The sequence below is a fragment of the Phacochoerus africanus genome, chromosome 2 (assembly GCF_016906955.1).
Source record: "Phacochoerus africanus isolate WHEZ1 chromosome 2, ROS_Pafr_v1, whole genome shotgun sequence".
In the NCBI taxonomy this organism is placed as follows: Eukaryota; Metazoa; Chordata; class Mammalia; order Artiodactyla; family Suidae; genus Phacochoerus; species Phacochoerus africanus.
Window position 1 is genome coordinate 241,318,194 of NC_062545.1, and position 13,929 is coordinate 241,332,122.

A 13,929-nucleotide genomic window follows, 5' to 3' on the forward strand; every position below is an offset into this window, starting at 1 on the left:
TCACAAAGCCAGAACAGGAAAGTGCCTCGTAAAGGAAGTGATGGCTGTGTCATTGCTGCCACAAGAGCTGTGGGCTGCTGTTAGGAATGAAAGGGGCAGTGTGGTGGTTAGTTCTTAAGACAGCAGGCATTGTAGCAACCCAGGCCTGATCTCTTTCCCCATATTCCCATGGACCAGACAGGGGAATTTTACCCTTCCTTTATCTGGAGACCACCCAGCTGCTTTGTAAGTCTTGTTTCTCTTGAATTTTACTACCCCTTACAGCAAGTTCTAATGCCCTCCTTGCTTTCTGCAGATCTTGGTGAGTATGAGAAACGGGAACATGAGGTCACCCCCTCAGGTTGTGCCAGTTTGGCCTGGCCCAGGCCCACATACCAGGGGTTATTACATACAGGGCTTATTCCTGGTCATTACTCAGGCAGCACTTTGAGACCTTTGGCCACTTGAGGGGGCCAGAGAGCCAGGAATGGACTGGGGCCCAGTGCCAGGGTCCTGAGCCAGGGCGGAGGGTGGCGAGAGTCCAGCTGGATAACCCATGGCTAAGTGTTTTATGAACTGCAGCTGCCATACCAATACATGGCCTCATGATTCAAAAGAAGAAAGAAAGGAACAAAAACAAGCTCCAGACATTACGGAAGCCCTTTGAAGAATGGAGAGCCATCATTCTTTAGACTCCTGGTGCTCGGAATACCTTCTGATTTGCCCAGGAATCATGCTTTCATATGTTCTGTCCTATTCTCAGACCACGATGTCTCCATTTTAGGCCTAGGAAGAGCAGGATCCAAGTTGTAGGTGGTGATAGCTATTAAAGGAAACAAAAGCTGCGTGAATCCCAGGGCCTTTGGGAAGGAAGAGCAGGTGCTAATTTAGGACTGGAGAAGCAGCTGGCTGCAGCAAGGGGTCCCTGCAGGGGGTTGAGGCCCCAGGGAGCACTGTGTCAAGGTACAGGCTCTAAGAGGGAATCCTTTGCCCCACAGACCCAGTTATCAGGTGGTCAGGGAAGGGCCTTAGTCTCTCTCTCTTCTTTCCTTCCTTAGATTCTCTGATGGGGAGAATTTTTGTTCTGTATACATAGTACCATAATCTGGGTACTCAGAAGCTGTAGACTTTATTTTACTGCAGAAATAAAATTCTGTGTTACTTGGTATTTCTTTGCCCTGCCTTTTTGTTGACCTGTTTTGTTTCTGTAATAATCATCTCCGGTTTGTGTTAGAGAAGCATACTAAGTTTTCATCACTTTGCCTCAGGTTCCTAGTTGTCATTCTAAACCACAGCTTACTGTTTCTAGATTTTCTTTTTCTCCAAAAAGAAAAAAAGCTTTGGTTATATCGTCCTTTTCAACTGAAATTTTTATTAATACACTGAAAGTAATATCCTGGCTCTCAGCGATCTCTGCTGGTGGTGAGGAAGTGCCAGGCAGGTTTTCTGCAAACACAAAACTCTGTCCAGGAGACTTGGAACCTTTTGCTGCCCTCGATGAAAGCCGAAGCCAGCTTCCTAGCCCTGGAAAAACCCAGAAGTATCTACTCTTACAGTGTAGAATTCCAGCCACAACGTCATTGTGTGTCCAGCCACAACGTCATTGTTGTCATTGACAGAAAGCGTCTTGGGAAGCCTAATGGCTGAGAGCAGACTGTCACAATTAGGGATCTGGACTCTGATGAATACCACCAGTGCGATGCTTCCTCTAGAAGCAGACATTGCTGCCTAAGGAAGCAGAGCCTTAGTGGAAGTGTGTAAATCAAGAAAGAATAAGGCGATGCAGGCATTGTGATATTAAGGACTGGGCGGGGCAGTCAGGGCTGGTAGCCCACATAGGTGCTGCAGAGAAGCTGGCAGCGCAGGGCATCGGGATCAGCAGGCTTCCTTCCTCTTCCGCTGGCAGAGGTGCAGCAGAGGAACAGGGCCTGGGAGTCAGGCACCCGGGCTTCCCAGGCCCCAGCCCAGCCTTCCTCTTCTAGGCTAAGTCAGGGGCACCTCCCCTGGCTTTTTCCAGGCAGTGGTGCAACTTCACATGTTGACTACAGAATAAAATGAAGCCAGTTACATGCATCAAGTGATTTTTTTTTAAGTGAGGATAAAAAATTTTATTTGAACCTAAATGTTGTTTCTGTTGTCTTTAGGTATGCTATGTTGACTATGGTTTTAGTGAGACTGTGGAAAAGAGCAAAGCATACAAATTAAACCCGAAGTTCTGTTCACTCTCATTCCAGGCTACCAAGTGTAAGCTAGCAGGTAAAAGGAACTTGTTTTAAAGTGCTCTCCATTTTGATGCATGTTACCATTGTACTTTGGAGTGGTTAAAATGTGCTAAGTATGTCAAAGTTTCAAAACGTGCTATTTCTTGAAAGGTATAAATAAATTCATGGGGTGTTTGTTTGTTTGTTTGTTGTCTTTTTAGGGCCATGCCCATGGCATATGGAGGTTCCCAGACTAGGGGTCTAATCGGAGCTGCAGCCGCCAGCCTACACCACAGCCACAGCAACACCAGATCTGAGCCGCATCTGCAACCTACACCATAGCTCACAGCAATGCTGGATCTTTAACCCACAGAGCGAGGCCAGGGATCAAACCTGCATCCTCATGGATGCTAGTCAGATTCGTTTCCTCTGAGCCACGACAAGAACTCCCATAAATTAACGTTTCGTGTTCTCACTGTAAGATGTGATCGTTATAAAAATGTTATAGTGGTTTTATTATTTTTGTTACATTATGTGTAACATTTATAGCATATTTAATTTTATTATAAAAATGTCTTTTGGATAGTTTAGAGGGTTTTGTTGTTGTTGCCCTAGTAACAGCCTCTAGAGGCCCTGCATCATGGGTTTGGATCCCTTCAAATCATCTTCAACCTGTTGTGAAGTGGTTCCCAGCTTCTTTCCCAGTGAGATGGACTCTCGGGGTGCTGCTTATTACTGAGGAACACCCCATGTGCACCCAAGTGCGAGTCCGGCTGTGGGTCCTGTGCGGTCTCTGACACTGTCATGTATCAACGTTCTTTCCCAGGAAGTGTAGAGAAACGCATGTGTGTGAGCGACTTGAAGGGCTAACCTGAAAGTGTGGAGGGACACACAGTGGCCATGTTAATGATGAGGAAAGGTACCGCACTGTGTGAGCATCATGCCAAGAGAGCCTGAGCTGAATTCAGAAAAAGATCAAAATTGTTTTCATGAAAATTGTGTCTGTGAAGAAATACCTCCTTCCCAGCAGGGTTAAGTCTTCATGTCAGAAGACCCAACTTTGGCTCTGTCTGTGAGATAAACCTCAAGTCATTTTATTTATTCATTTGTCTTTTTTCTTTTTTTTTGGGGGGGGGGAGGGGGGAGCATGTCCATGACATGTAGAAGGTCCCGAGCCAGGGATCAAACCTGTACCACAGAAGCAACCTGAGCTGCTGCAGTGACAGTGCCAGATCCTTAACCCGCTGTACCACAAAGGAACTCCCAAATCACAAGTAATTTTAAAATTCAATTACCAAAAAAAAAAAAAAAAAAAGAGCTCCCTGGTGGCTTAGAGTAATCATATATATGGTATATGAAATTACAATTTTCCAAGCATTTAAAGAATAATTAGACTATGATTAAGTTCACCTAATACCCACATTGTGTTAAACAGTATTTAATCTTTCTTCAGTAAATCAGAAAGTTCTTTGGTATCCTCAGGGCCATCATGGTGTACTTAAAAAGAAAGAAAGAAGGGGGAGGTTGTTTAAATTTTCAATAAGCACATGTTCTTGAAAGAAATAATTGTGTATATTTAATTAGAGAATGAAAAAAAACAAAGGTATAGTCTTAGGAATAACTCAAATACATGACTAGCAGACATGATTGATAACTTATTAGTCTTTTTGTTTTAAGTATTTGTTTTTATTTATTTATTCGTGTATTTATTTTTTATCTTCTTAGAGCTGCATCCACAGCATATGGAGGTTCCCAGGCTAGGGGTCTAATCAGAGCTGTAGCCTCCAGCCTATGCCACAGCCACAGCCACACCAGATCCTTAACCCACTGAGCGAGGCCTGGGATCGAACCTACGTCCTCATGGATGCTGGTCAGATTTGTTTCCTCTGAGCTACAATGGGAACTCGTGTATTTGTATTTAAAGTGAAGGCTGTTTCTCCTAAGGTAGAAATTCAGATTGTCAATTTTTCTTCTTGTTTTCATCATTCATGTAATCATTCAAAAGGGCATTCACATTATGAAAAAATATTTTTACACCTTAGGGTGGATAATATAAAGAAGATTATAAAACAGAGGTTCCCTATAATATATAAGAATGTTGTTGAGGCTTCCTAATTGTACTAAGTAGCCAAAACAAGCACAATCAATCTGTGCATCTTAAACTAATTCTTCTAATTAAGTGGAAATTTGAATATTCACTATTTTTCAGGGTTGGAAGTTCTAAGTGATGATCCTGATTTAGTGAAGGTGGTTGAATCTCTAACTTGTGGAAAGATCTTTGCAGTGGAAATACTTGAAAAAGCTGATATTCCACTCGTTGTTCTGTATGATACCTCAGGAGAAGATGACATCAACATCAATGCCACCTGCTTAAAGGCCATATGTGACAAATCACTGGAAGTTCACCTTCAGGTACCACTGCAACCACTGTTGTCAGTTCACACATATCATAGGAAAGAAATTCACCAGGAAAAAATGCTGTCCATCTTAGGGTCATACTAGATAGAGACAGATTGCATATGTATTGAGATTAAAAGGAAGGGGGGAGCTAAAAGTTAGGGAAATGCCAAAAGATAAATGGTAATTATTATGAATTGGATTTTTGTTTCATTTTCCAGTTTCTACAATGAACATAGTACGTTTATATGAAATTACTTTGCAAAGATAATATGGGAGGATAGTTCAAAAGAAGGGAAGATTAGTTCCGTCAAGATGTTCATTAAATTGCCAACTTTAGCAACATCTGGAGGTTCCCAGGCTAGGGGTTGAATTGGAGCTGTAGCTGTCGGCCTACGCCACAGCTACAGCAACATCAGATCCAAGCAGCGTCTGCGGCCTACACCACAGCTCACGGCAACGCCAGATCCTTAACCCACTGAGCGAGGTGAGGGATTGAACCCCCAACCTCATGGTTCCTAGTTGCATTTGTTTCCACTGTGCCACGATAGGCACGCCAACTTTCACTTTTTTTTGTCTTTTTTTTTTTTGCTATTTCTTGGGCCGCTCCCGCAGCATATGGAAGTTCCTAGGCTAGGGGTCCAATCGGAGCTGTAGCCACCAGCCTACACCAGAGCCACAGCAACGCAGGATCCGAGCCGCGTCTGCAACCTACACCACATCTCACGGCAACGCCGGATCGTCAACCCACTGAGCAAGGGCAGGGACCGAACCCGCAACCTCATGGTTCCTAGTCGGATTCGTTAACCGCTGCGCCACGACGGGAACTCCAACTTTCACATTTTTAAATTGTGAAGAACATAGATGTCTGCAAGGAAGGACGCCTTTGAATTATAGAGCGGCCACTCTAAAGAGTAGGATGACATGTTAAGGATGGTCATTTTAAAGCCTTCATAGCAACATTGGGGAAGATTTGTTTTGTTAATCAGAACAAAATGAGTTGCTTTTATATTATGATTTGTCTGCACATGGCTAAAATTAAACCTCGACTGTGATTGTAATTTTTAAAAGTTATTAAAATCCATGTGGCCTGTGGACACAGGGCAGAGAGTAAACCGATAATGGGATTGACTTTGTGAAAGTTCTTTTTAATTTTCATTTCTGTTAATGCTGCAGAGATACGTAATAATTCTTTTTTCTGAATTAATGGGGAAGAGATAATGAGCCAGAGGTAAAGATATTCCTAGCCTTTCAGACAGTAGAAAGTGGTAATAATATAAGGTATGCCAAATGTCTGCTCTGTGCCTGACACAAACGGTACCAAATACTTCATTTGGAAAGAGGTATCCAAGCTCGTTTTTCATATTTATGTCATACATGTTATTCTCTCTTTCCTCCACCTTGCTTACAAGATTGTAAAATGCAGAGACTTTGAATGAGCTTAGGTAGGAGGGAGCTGCCCTCTGTTCTCAGGCATCCCTGTGTGTCCTTTGTTCCAGGTGGATGCCATGTACACAAATGTCCGAGTGACCAATATCTGCTCGGACGGCACACTCTACTGCCAGGTGCCTTGTAAGGGTCTCAGCAAGCTCAACGACCTTCTGCATAAGATAGAGGACTACTTCCATTGCAAGGTACGGCCCAGGGCATCTGCCTCTGAAATGAGTTGTAACGTTGCACACAAGAGGGGTCACTACATTGTATGCTTGTGTAACCTTTGAATACTTAAAGGTAACTAAAACCTAAAATACTTTAAGGTAGCAAATCGAAAATCTAAAATACAGCAAATCCAGACTTCAGAGTTTAAAAACCAACAAACCAAAGCCCCCCTACTGGTTTCTGCGTGGTAAAATGAGGATAACAGTAGTGAGTACCCACAGGGATGTCAGGAGGACTAGTGACAAGGCTGCTTAGCTCAGGGCCTGGCGCAGAGTCAGTGCTCAGCACCCGTAGGTTGGTTGTTGACAAGGTGCAGCGGCTGATCCTGTGGTGCGTCTGCTGTGACTCGGCCAGCTCGAACCCGCTGGCTCCTCTGCCTGAGAATAAAACTTGTGAGCATCCCTCACTCCCCAAGCTCTTTGGTCCCTGAGAGAACCTGCACCTTGGCAAATGTGGTTCTGCAGTTTACATTTATTCCTAATCTTTTTTTGACCCTTTAATCCTGTATTCTCTTCTGAATGAGGATCTGTAGAGGTTTTGTCCTAAGGTCATAAAAGGATTTCCTTACTTCCCTTAGGACATGCTAGTCAACTATCCAGAACGTGCTGTAGTTTCCAAGTGACTAAACTCTGGTGCCACTTCCACCCTGACCCCCTCACCCTGGAAGTACCTCCTGCACTTGTACACAGCCCATTGTTCTAGTTCTTTGGATGTTTGTTTTCTTTGCCAGAGTGTGGGCTTCTTGAGGGCAGAGACTGAGCTTTTCCAGGTTCTGGTAAGTACCTAATTCATTTAGGTACTGTAGTACTTCATCTGGTATCTTACATAGAGTAGATATTCCAAAATACTTGCTGAACTGGATTACACTTGTATTCAGACTACAGCCTGGAATAATCTATAGCTGTACCTCTTTCTCTGTTACGATGTCGTTGATGTATCTCAAGGCCATTCCTTAAGTTTGATTTGCTAATTTATCTTGGAGAAACCTGAGACCCCCAGGGAGGCCGACTCTAGTTACTGGTCTGCATGCATGTGCTTTTCTGCGTGGTGAAAGGCACTCGAGATGGTTCCTAGTACCCTGGGAACCCAGTGGAGAGAATCATTGCCTTTGGGGAAAGTCGAAACATTTACCCTGAAGGAAGGGGGCGATGACAGGTCCCCAGCTCCAAGCTCCAGCGGAAGGGGAGGATGGAGACACTTCCCTGGCACTCATCTCCAGATTGGTGTTGATAACCACTGTTTTGTTTTGGAATTAAAATCTTATCTTTGAATCTGAATGTGAAAAGACGAATAGAGGAGGCAACAGCTAACGCAGCAGCCTCGTCATTTCTTCCAGGCTGTCCTTTTTACCAGATTCATCCTCCCTCTTGGTGTTTAACTGACAGCGCCAGATCCTGGGTGAATCATACTGACCTCCACGCTAACATCTGTAGACATTTTAACGGGGCCGATTTATACGCCATGTGCCGGGAAGGAGAGTAGATGATGGCCACCAGCAAACGAGACACAAGGCAGAAGCCCCCCTGAACCCCGCACGCATTAGGAGGCTGCTGCCCTGTGTCCACACCGCCTCCCGCCCCACAGGAAGTCTGGTCCTGCTCAGGTGCAGCAGCCGGTGTTTTTCTCCTGTGGAGCAACGTGCTCTTTGCTGAGAGTAATGAAGGTGCCCTGTGTTTCTGTTTTGCAGCACATGACCTCCGAGTACTTCGTTTCATTACCCTTCTGTGGGAAAATCTGCCTCTTCCATTGCAAAGGAAAATGGTTACGAGTAGAGGTAAAATCAGCCCCTTGACTTTTTTTTTTTTTTAAACGTATGATGAAATATTTCCGACTTACAAACAAGGTTTTTAAAAAATGGAGTAAGCATCCATGTATCCATGTACTCATCAACAGTTTAAGAACGAAAACATGACCGGGAGTTCCTCTTGTGGCTCAGCAGGTTACAAACCCAGCTGGTCTCCATGAGGATGTGGGTTCTGTCCCTGGCCTCGCTCAGCAGGTAAGGATCCGGCGTTGCCACAAGCTGCAGTGGTAGGTCACAGATGCAGCTAGGATCCCAAGTTGCTGGGACTGTGGTGTAGGCTCACAGCTGCTGCTCCGATTCAACCCATAGCCTGGCAACTTCCATATGCTGCAGGTGTGGCCCTAAAAAGACAAAAAAAAAAAAAAAATGACCAATATGGTTGAAGCTCCCTGTCTGCAGCCCCATCCTTTCACTCCCACCCCTGGGGGAGGTACTAGCAGAATCTGATGTTTCTCATTTCTATTCTTTGCTTCATACTTTTACTGTGTGTATGTCTATAGGTATACATTTTTACGATCTGTGTATTTTAATATAGAGATAATGAAAATGTAGAAGTGAATATATATATTTTAGTAAAAAGGTGAGTAAAGTATAAATAAATGTTTTAAAAATTTGCCTCAATCGTAAAATGTATTGATTCTTCTGAAACGTACTTTTGCATTCATTACGTTTGTGATGTAATGTTGTCCCTGCTGCATGAAGGAACAGTGGGTGACTATGCCAGCATTATCACTCCCTCCTCCTGACAATGGATATTTAGATTATGTTGAATTTTTGCTTATAAACAGCGCTGCCATGAACCTTCCTGTGCACATCTCCCAGGATGCGTGTGTAAGAATGGAATTTCTGGGTATAGAGTGCGTATCTCCGGCTTCGCAAGATGTTGCCTAATTGCTCTCTGAAGTCACCCCTCCTAGAGGGTGTAGCCAGTTGCAAGTGCCGACTTCTTGGGAGGAGTCTCCTGTCCTCCTTCCCCCTGCCCAGGATGGCTGCTCTTTCAGCCTTCACATACTCCTCTACTTCCAGTGCCAAATATTTGTTTTATTTTCTTGCAAGCTCAATGACGAATGTGAAGGGAAGTGTGTTATATTTTATCATATATTTCTCTATGGTTTTCAAAGGTGGGTTTTGGATTTTTGTGGTTGCTGTTCTTTCTTCTTCTTCCTCTTCTTCCTCCCTTCTTTCCCTCCTCCCTCCCGCGCTCCCTTTCCCTTCCTCCCTCTCTCTTACTCCCTCCCCCCCCCTCCCCTTCCCTCCCCTCTCCTCTCCTTTCATAACTAGTTTGCCCAGTTACTAAAACTGCGTATCTGAGCTTGATCTTTTCCCTTGTCTTTCTTTAGTTCTTAACCTAGGCGGAAAGACCTCTACTTAAGGGGGTGCCTGGACCCATCTCCCAGGATTGTATGCAAATTGTATGTGTGTGTTATGTATTTTGGAGGGAAAGTATTCATAATTCATAATCAAGTAGCATGTGGAAGTTCCCAAGCCAGGGACTGAACCTACACCACAGCAGCAACCTGAGCAGCTGCAGTGACCACACCTGATCTTTAACCCGCTGTGCCACAAGGGAACTCCCTCCAGCTGTTAACATATTGTATAATCATTATCAAAATCAGGAAATTAACATTGGTACAATATTATTAACTAGTCCGCAGAATACTGACATTTCCCAGGTTGTCCTCCAAATATCCCTTTTCTGGTCCAGGATCCTAAGCCATATTTAGTTGTCATGTCTCCTCCAGCCTGGCACTTGCTCAGTCTTCGTAGTGTGCAGTTTTTGAGGAGTAGCAGTGTTCTGTCGAGTCTCTCTCCACTTGGCTTTCTTGATGTGTAGAATCACATTATGCCTTTTTGGCAAAAATACCTTCCCAGTGTGTGCTCAAATACTTTAGATTAATACCTAGTATTATTTTTTATTATTATCAAATTGTGTATTATCTACTTTTGAGGTAGCAAAAATGTTCACTCTCTTAGTAATGCATAGAAAGTTAAGGAAGGAAAGATGATTAATGAAGGGCAAATCCTGTGTGTAAATGATGTATTTATTCTTGACATGATGATTTGTCTAAAATGTATTTAATGCCTGTACATTCTGAACATATTCCATAGGTCCGGCCAACTTTATTCGGTGCAGTGGCCTTTACTCTTCCCGTTTCCCGGTAGAAATGGTCTGCGTTCACTGTGCACCCTTTTCCAGTCACTGCTCGGTCACTGCCACTTGACTTCCGCCCACTCGCCACAAAGACCCTGTTTTTGTAGACAGCATCTAAGGCACCACCACTCTCTTGTATTAATTATTTTTATTATTACTGGTTTTGTCTTTTTAGGGCTGCACCCGTGGCACATGGAGGTTCCCAGGCTAGGGATCGAATCGGAGCTACAGCTGCCGGCCTAGACCACAGCCACAGCAACACCAGATATGAGCTGCATCTGCGACCTACACCTCAGCTCAGGGCAGGCCGGATCCTTAACCCACCGATCAAGGCCAGGGATCGAACCTGCGTCCTCATGGATGCCAGTCAGTTTCATTTCTGCTGAGCCACAATGGGAACTCCAGGCACCACCACTCTTAAGGTAGCAGTTAGTGTAGTTGGAGGCCTGAAATCTCAGCTCAGATAACCATCCCAGTGGGGCTCTGTTTGGCCAATGTAAATGGTTAATGGCGGCAAATATCACAGTGGCTTATCAGGGAAAGTTGTGGGCATTTAAATGCACATCCAGCATCTTATATTGTGATGTTGCTGTTTGACCACAGGTAGGTAATTCTTGCTTTGATTCAGTGTATAATTTTCCCATTTTTGAATTATAACTTTCCGAGGTTCAGTTTTTCAGTTAAGACAAATGATACAAAGTATCATTGGGCTTTCTAAGCTTATAGGACAGCAAAATATATTATGTTTTTAAAATATGTAGTATTTACCTGCAACGAGTAAAATTCTGTCTCTGAATTATGCTATTTCTCATTACTAAGATAAAATAGTTTTTTCCTGCCATTTTAATATTCTAGAGAACAGACTAATAATCAGCAGTATGTAATAATGTATCAAGTTGTTTTATAATCATCAGTAGTATCCTAGAATTAAGAACAAAGTAATTATTATTGTATTTATGAATTAATAGCAAGATGTTGAAATCAATCTCCTGTAACAGAATACCTATTTGGTAAATGAGTACATTTCAAAGTAAGAGAAAATTTAATCAGCACTGATAGTCTTTGCTGATTTTTATATGCAGTTTAGAGCTGTACAAAATGTAATTGCACAGAAGCATTTAGCCTTTTGGATCTGCTAATAAATTAGCCAACACTTGTCTCATTGTAGATCACGAACGTTCATAGCAGCCGGGCTCTTGATGTTCAGTTTTTGGACTCTGGCACTGTGACGTCTGTAAAAGTGTCCGAGCTCAGAGAGATTCCCCCTCGGTTTCTCCATGAAATGATTGCAATACCGCCTCAGGTACTGTATTACAAGCCTAGGGGGTTGGCCAGAAGAGATTCAGATATGTTGATAATCACATTGTAAGATGCCCTCTCAGGTTTTTTGGGGTTTTGGTTTGTTTTTTGTTTTTTGTTTTGTCTTTTTAGGGCCACACACGTGACATATGGAGGTTCCCAGGCTAGGGATCGAATTGAAGCTGCAGCCACCAGCCTACCCCAGAGCCACAGGAACGCCAGATCCGAGCTGCGTCTGTGACCTACACCACAACTTACAGCAATGCTGGATCCTTAACCCGCTGAGCGATGCCAAGGATCAAACCCACAACCTCATGGTTCCTAGTCGGATTCGTTAACCACTGAGCCACGACGGGAATTCCCATGCCCTCTCAGTTTTTGATAAGGGATTGAGGTTGTAACAAAATTGGAAATGATCCAGATGTCGAGTGGCTCACTAGTTTTCAGACACAAGATTTTGCGTAGACAAGAAGACTAGCCAGACTTACAGAATATTGTTTGATAAATGTTTGCGTGTAAGAATGTTGAGTCATTAGGCCATGTTGTCCAGTTAGAGATTCCATTTTAATAATTAGATGCCAATGCTGACTTCTACACAGTTTCAGGGTATTGTATGTAAATATTTACTTCCATAGTTCTTAGTTTTATTAGGTAACTGTACTCTTCAGATATATGCTTATATTTAATTATTTTCTTTTTTAAATTTTATTTTATATTGGAGTATAGTTGATTTACAATGTTGTATTAGTTTCAGGTATACAGCAAAGTGATTCAGTTACACATACACATATATCTATTCTTTTTTTCAGATTCTTTTCCCATTTAGGTTTTTATAGAGTATTGAATAGAGTTCCCTGTGCTATACAGTAGGTCCTTTGGATATATATTTAATCATTCTCTTATATGACCTTTTCCCCATAGATTTTAGTGAAAAGATTAACTTCTGTCTATCCTTCCTCTATTGATAAAAATTCAGATGATAAAGGTTTGAATTATTTTGAATTAATTAAAGTTAAGAACTATTTCCTACTTTAGGAGAAGTCGAGGGTTTTGTACAGAAATCTGTCATGCTTTGAAAATAAAATTGTTCAACATTGTATAATTTCAAAAGGCCCTTTGACCTGTATTTACCAGAAGATCTCTTACTGCGTCAAAACTCAGTGACTAAAAAGTACTTGGCCGTAATTAACATGGCTTATATAATTTCTCTCACTGCAGTCACTGTTGCCTTTCCTAAAATGACTATTACAGAGAAGCTGTTTAACTTGAGTTCAAGCCAATTTTCAGAATCACATTTACTCTTATTGTTGCTCAGCCATGATGTTGAAAATTGTTAGACCTTTAACTACTTTCACTTGATAACACCTCTGTCCTCTGTACCCTTGTTAGACCCTCCATCCGGGGCCAGCCTTACCTAGAAAAGGTTCCCTGGCCTGGAGGGGAAGGGGGATCCATCCCACTGCATCTGACGCTCTGAAAGTCACACAGGTGTGTGCCTTCTTGGTAAAAGCCACTATAATTTTTTGTTAATCTTATCTAGATTTGTTATTTGATAGGTGGGCAGTTGGGGGAACCTTTAAAGCCAGCTAGGCTCAGCCTCTGGCTAACAACATCTCCCCAAAAAGTTCAGAGTAGCAAACAGATGACCTGTTGCCCAAGGCTGACCCATGAATATTGGGTGTGGGCCCTTAGTTCTATAGGGTTTTAAAATGTGAATTTGGTTGTCTGCTTCCAGCTTTTCTTGACAACCTAGAAAATCTGACTCTTTTGAGCAGTTCCTTTTATGGGACAGCGCTCTGTGGGAGCTTGGGGAGTGGCATGCACCTCTGCAGGGCCCTGCTCTTCAGTGCACAGCCTGCTCCCACAGGCCACCCCCCACGCGCCCTCATTGCCCCCTCATTGCCCCCACCTGGCACCTGCAAAATTGAAGTCTGTTCTCTGCTCCAAGGGACCTCCTCCCCACCAGAAAGGCGCCTCATTTAGGGGGCACGGAGGGAGACTTGGAGCCCCCCAAGGTTGAAGGCAGGGTGTGATGAGGATAGGGCTCAGAAGAAAGAAAGAATCCAGGATCCGGGAAGTTAAGTTTCATCTCCTTCACAGAATTGCCCCCGTCACTTCAAAGGCTTCCATGAGGCTGAAGGGAGTCCCTGGGGTCACCTTTTACTCCCTGATGTGGCCATTCTACAGAAGCTTGTGCAGTGATGGTGGGACGTAGAAAGCATCAGGGGAGATGAGACCTTTAGATAGAGGCGGATTTCAGTTTCTCTTACCCCCCTTAATCCCATTACCACCTCCTCCAAAAGGTGAGTGCAGCTGCCTGGCACCCAGAAGGTGCTCAGGAAGTGCAGAATGAAGCTTCCACAGAGATTTTGCAACAGGAGTCAGATTTCATCCAAATGACTCTGTTTTTGTTTTTGTTTTTGTTTTTTTTTAAGTTG

The 13,929-nt window shown here is 43.3% G+C and overlaps 1 protein-coding gene across 3 annotated transcripts in view; it reads left to right on the forward strand.

Annotated features, from left to right (window-relative positions):
- TDRD7 (tudor domain containing 7) overlaps positions 1-13,929 on the forward strand; it is an 83,040-nt gene that overhangs the window by 59,030 nt on the left and 10,081 nt on the right. For all 3 annotated transcript variants that reach the window (XM_047767981.1, XM_047767982.1, XM_047767983.1), the window contains 5 exons: positions 2,124-2,235; positions 4,390-4,592; positions 6,077-6,211; positions 7,924-8,010; positions 11,361-11,495. In XM_047767981.1, the coding sequence (XP_047623937.1) occupies positions 2,124-2,235; positions 4,390-4,592; positions 6,077-6,211; positions 7,924-8,010; positions 11,361-11,495 (672 nt within the window). The remainder of the gene's footprint in view (positions 1-2,123; positions 2,236-4,389; positions 4,593-6,076; positions 6,212-7,923; positions 8,011-11,360; positions 11,496-13,929) is intronic.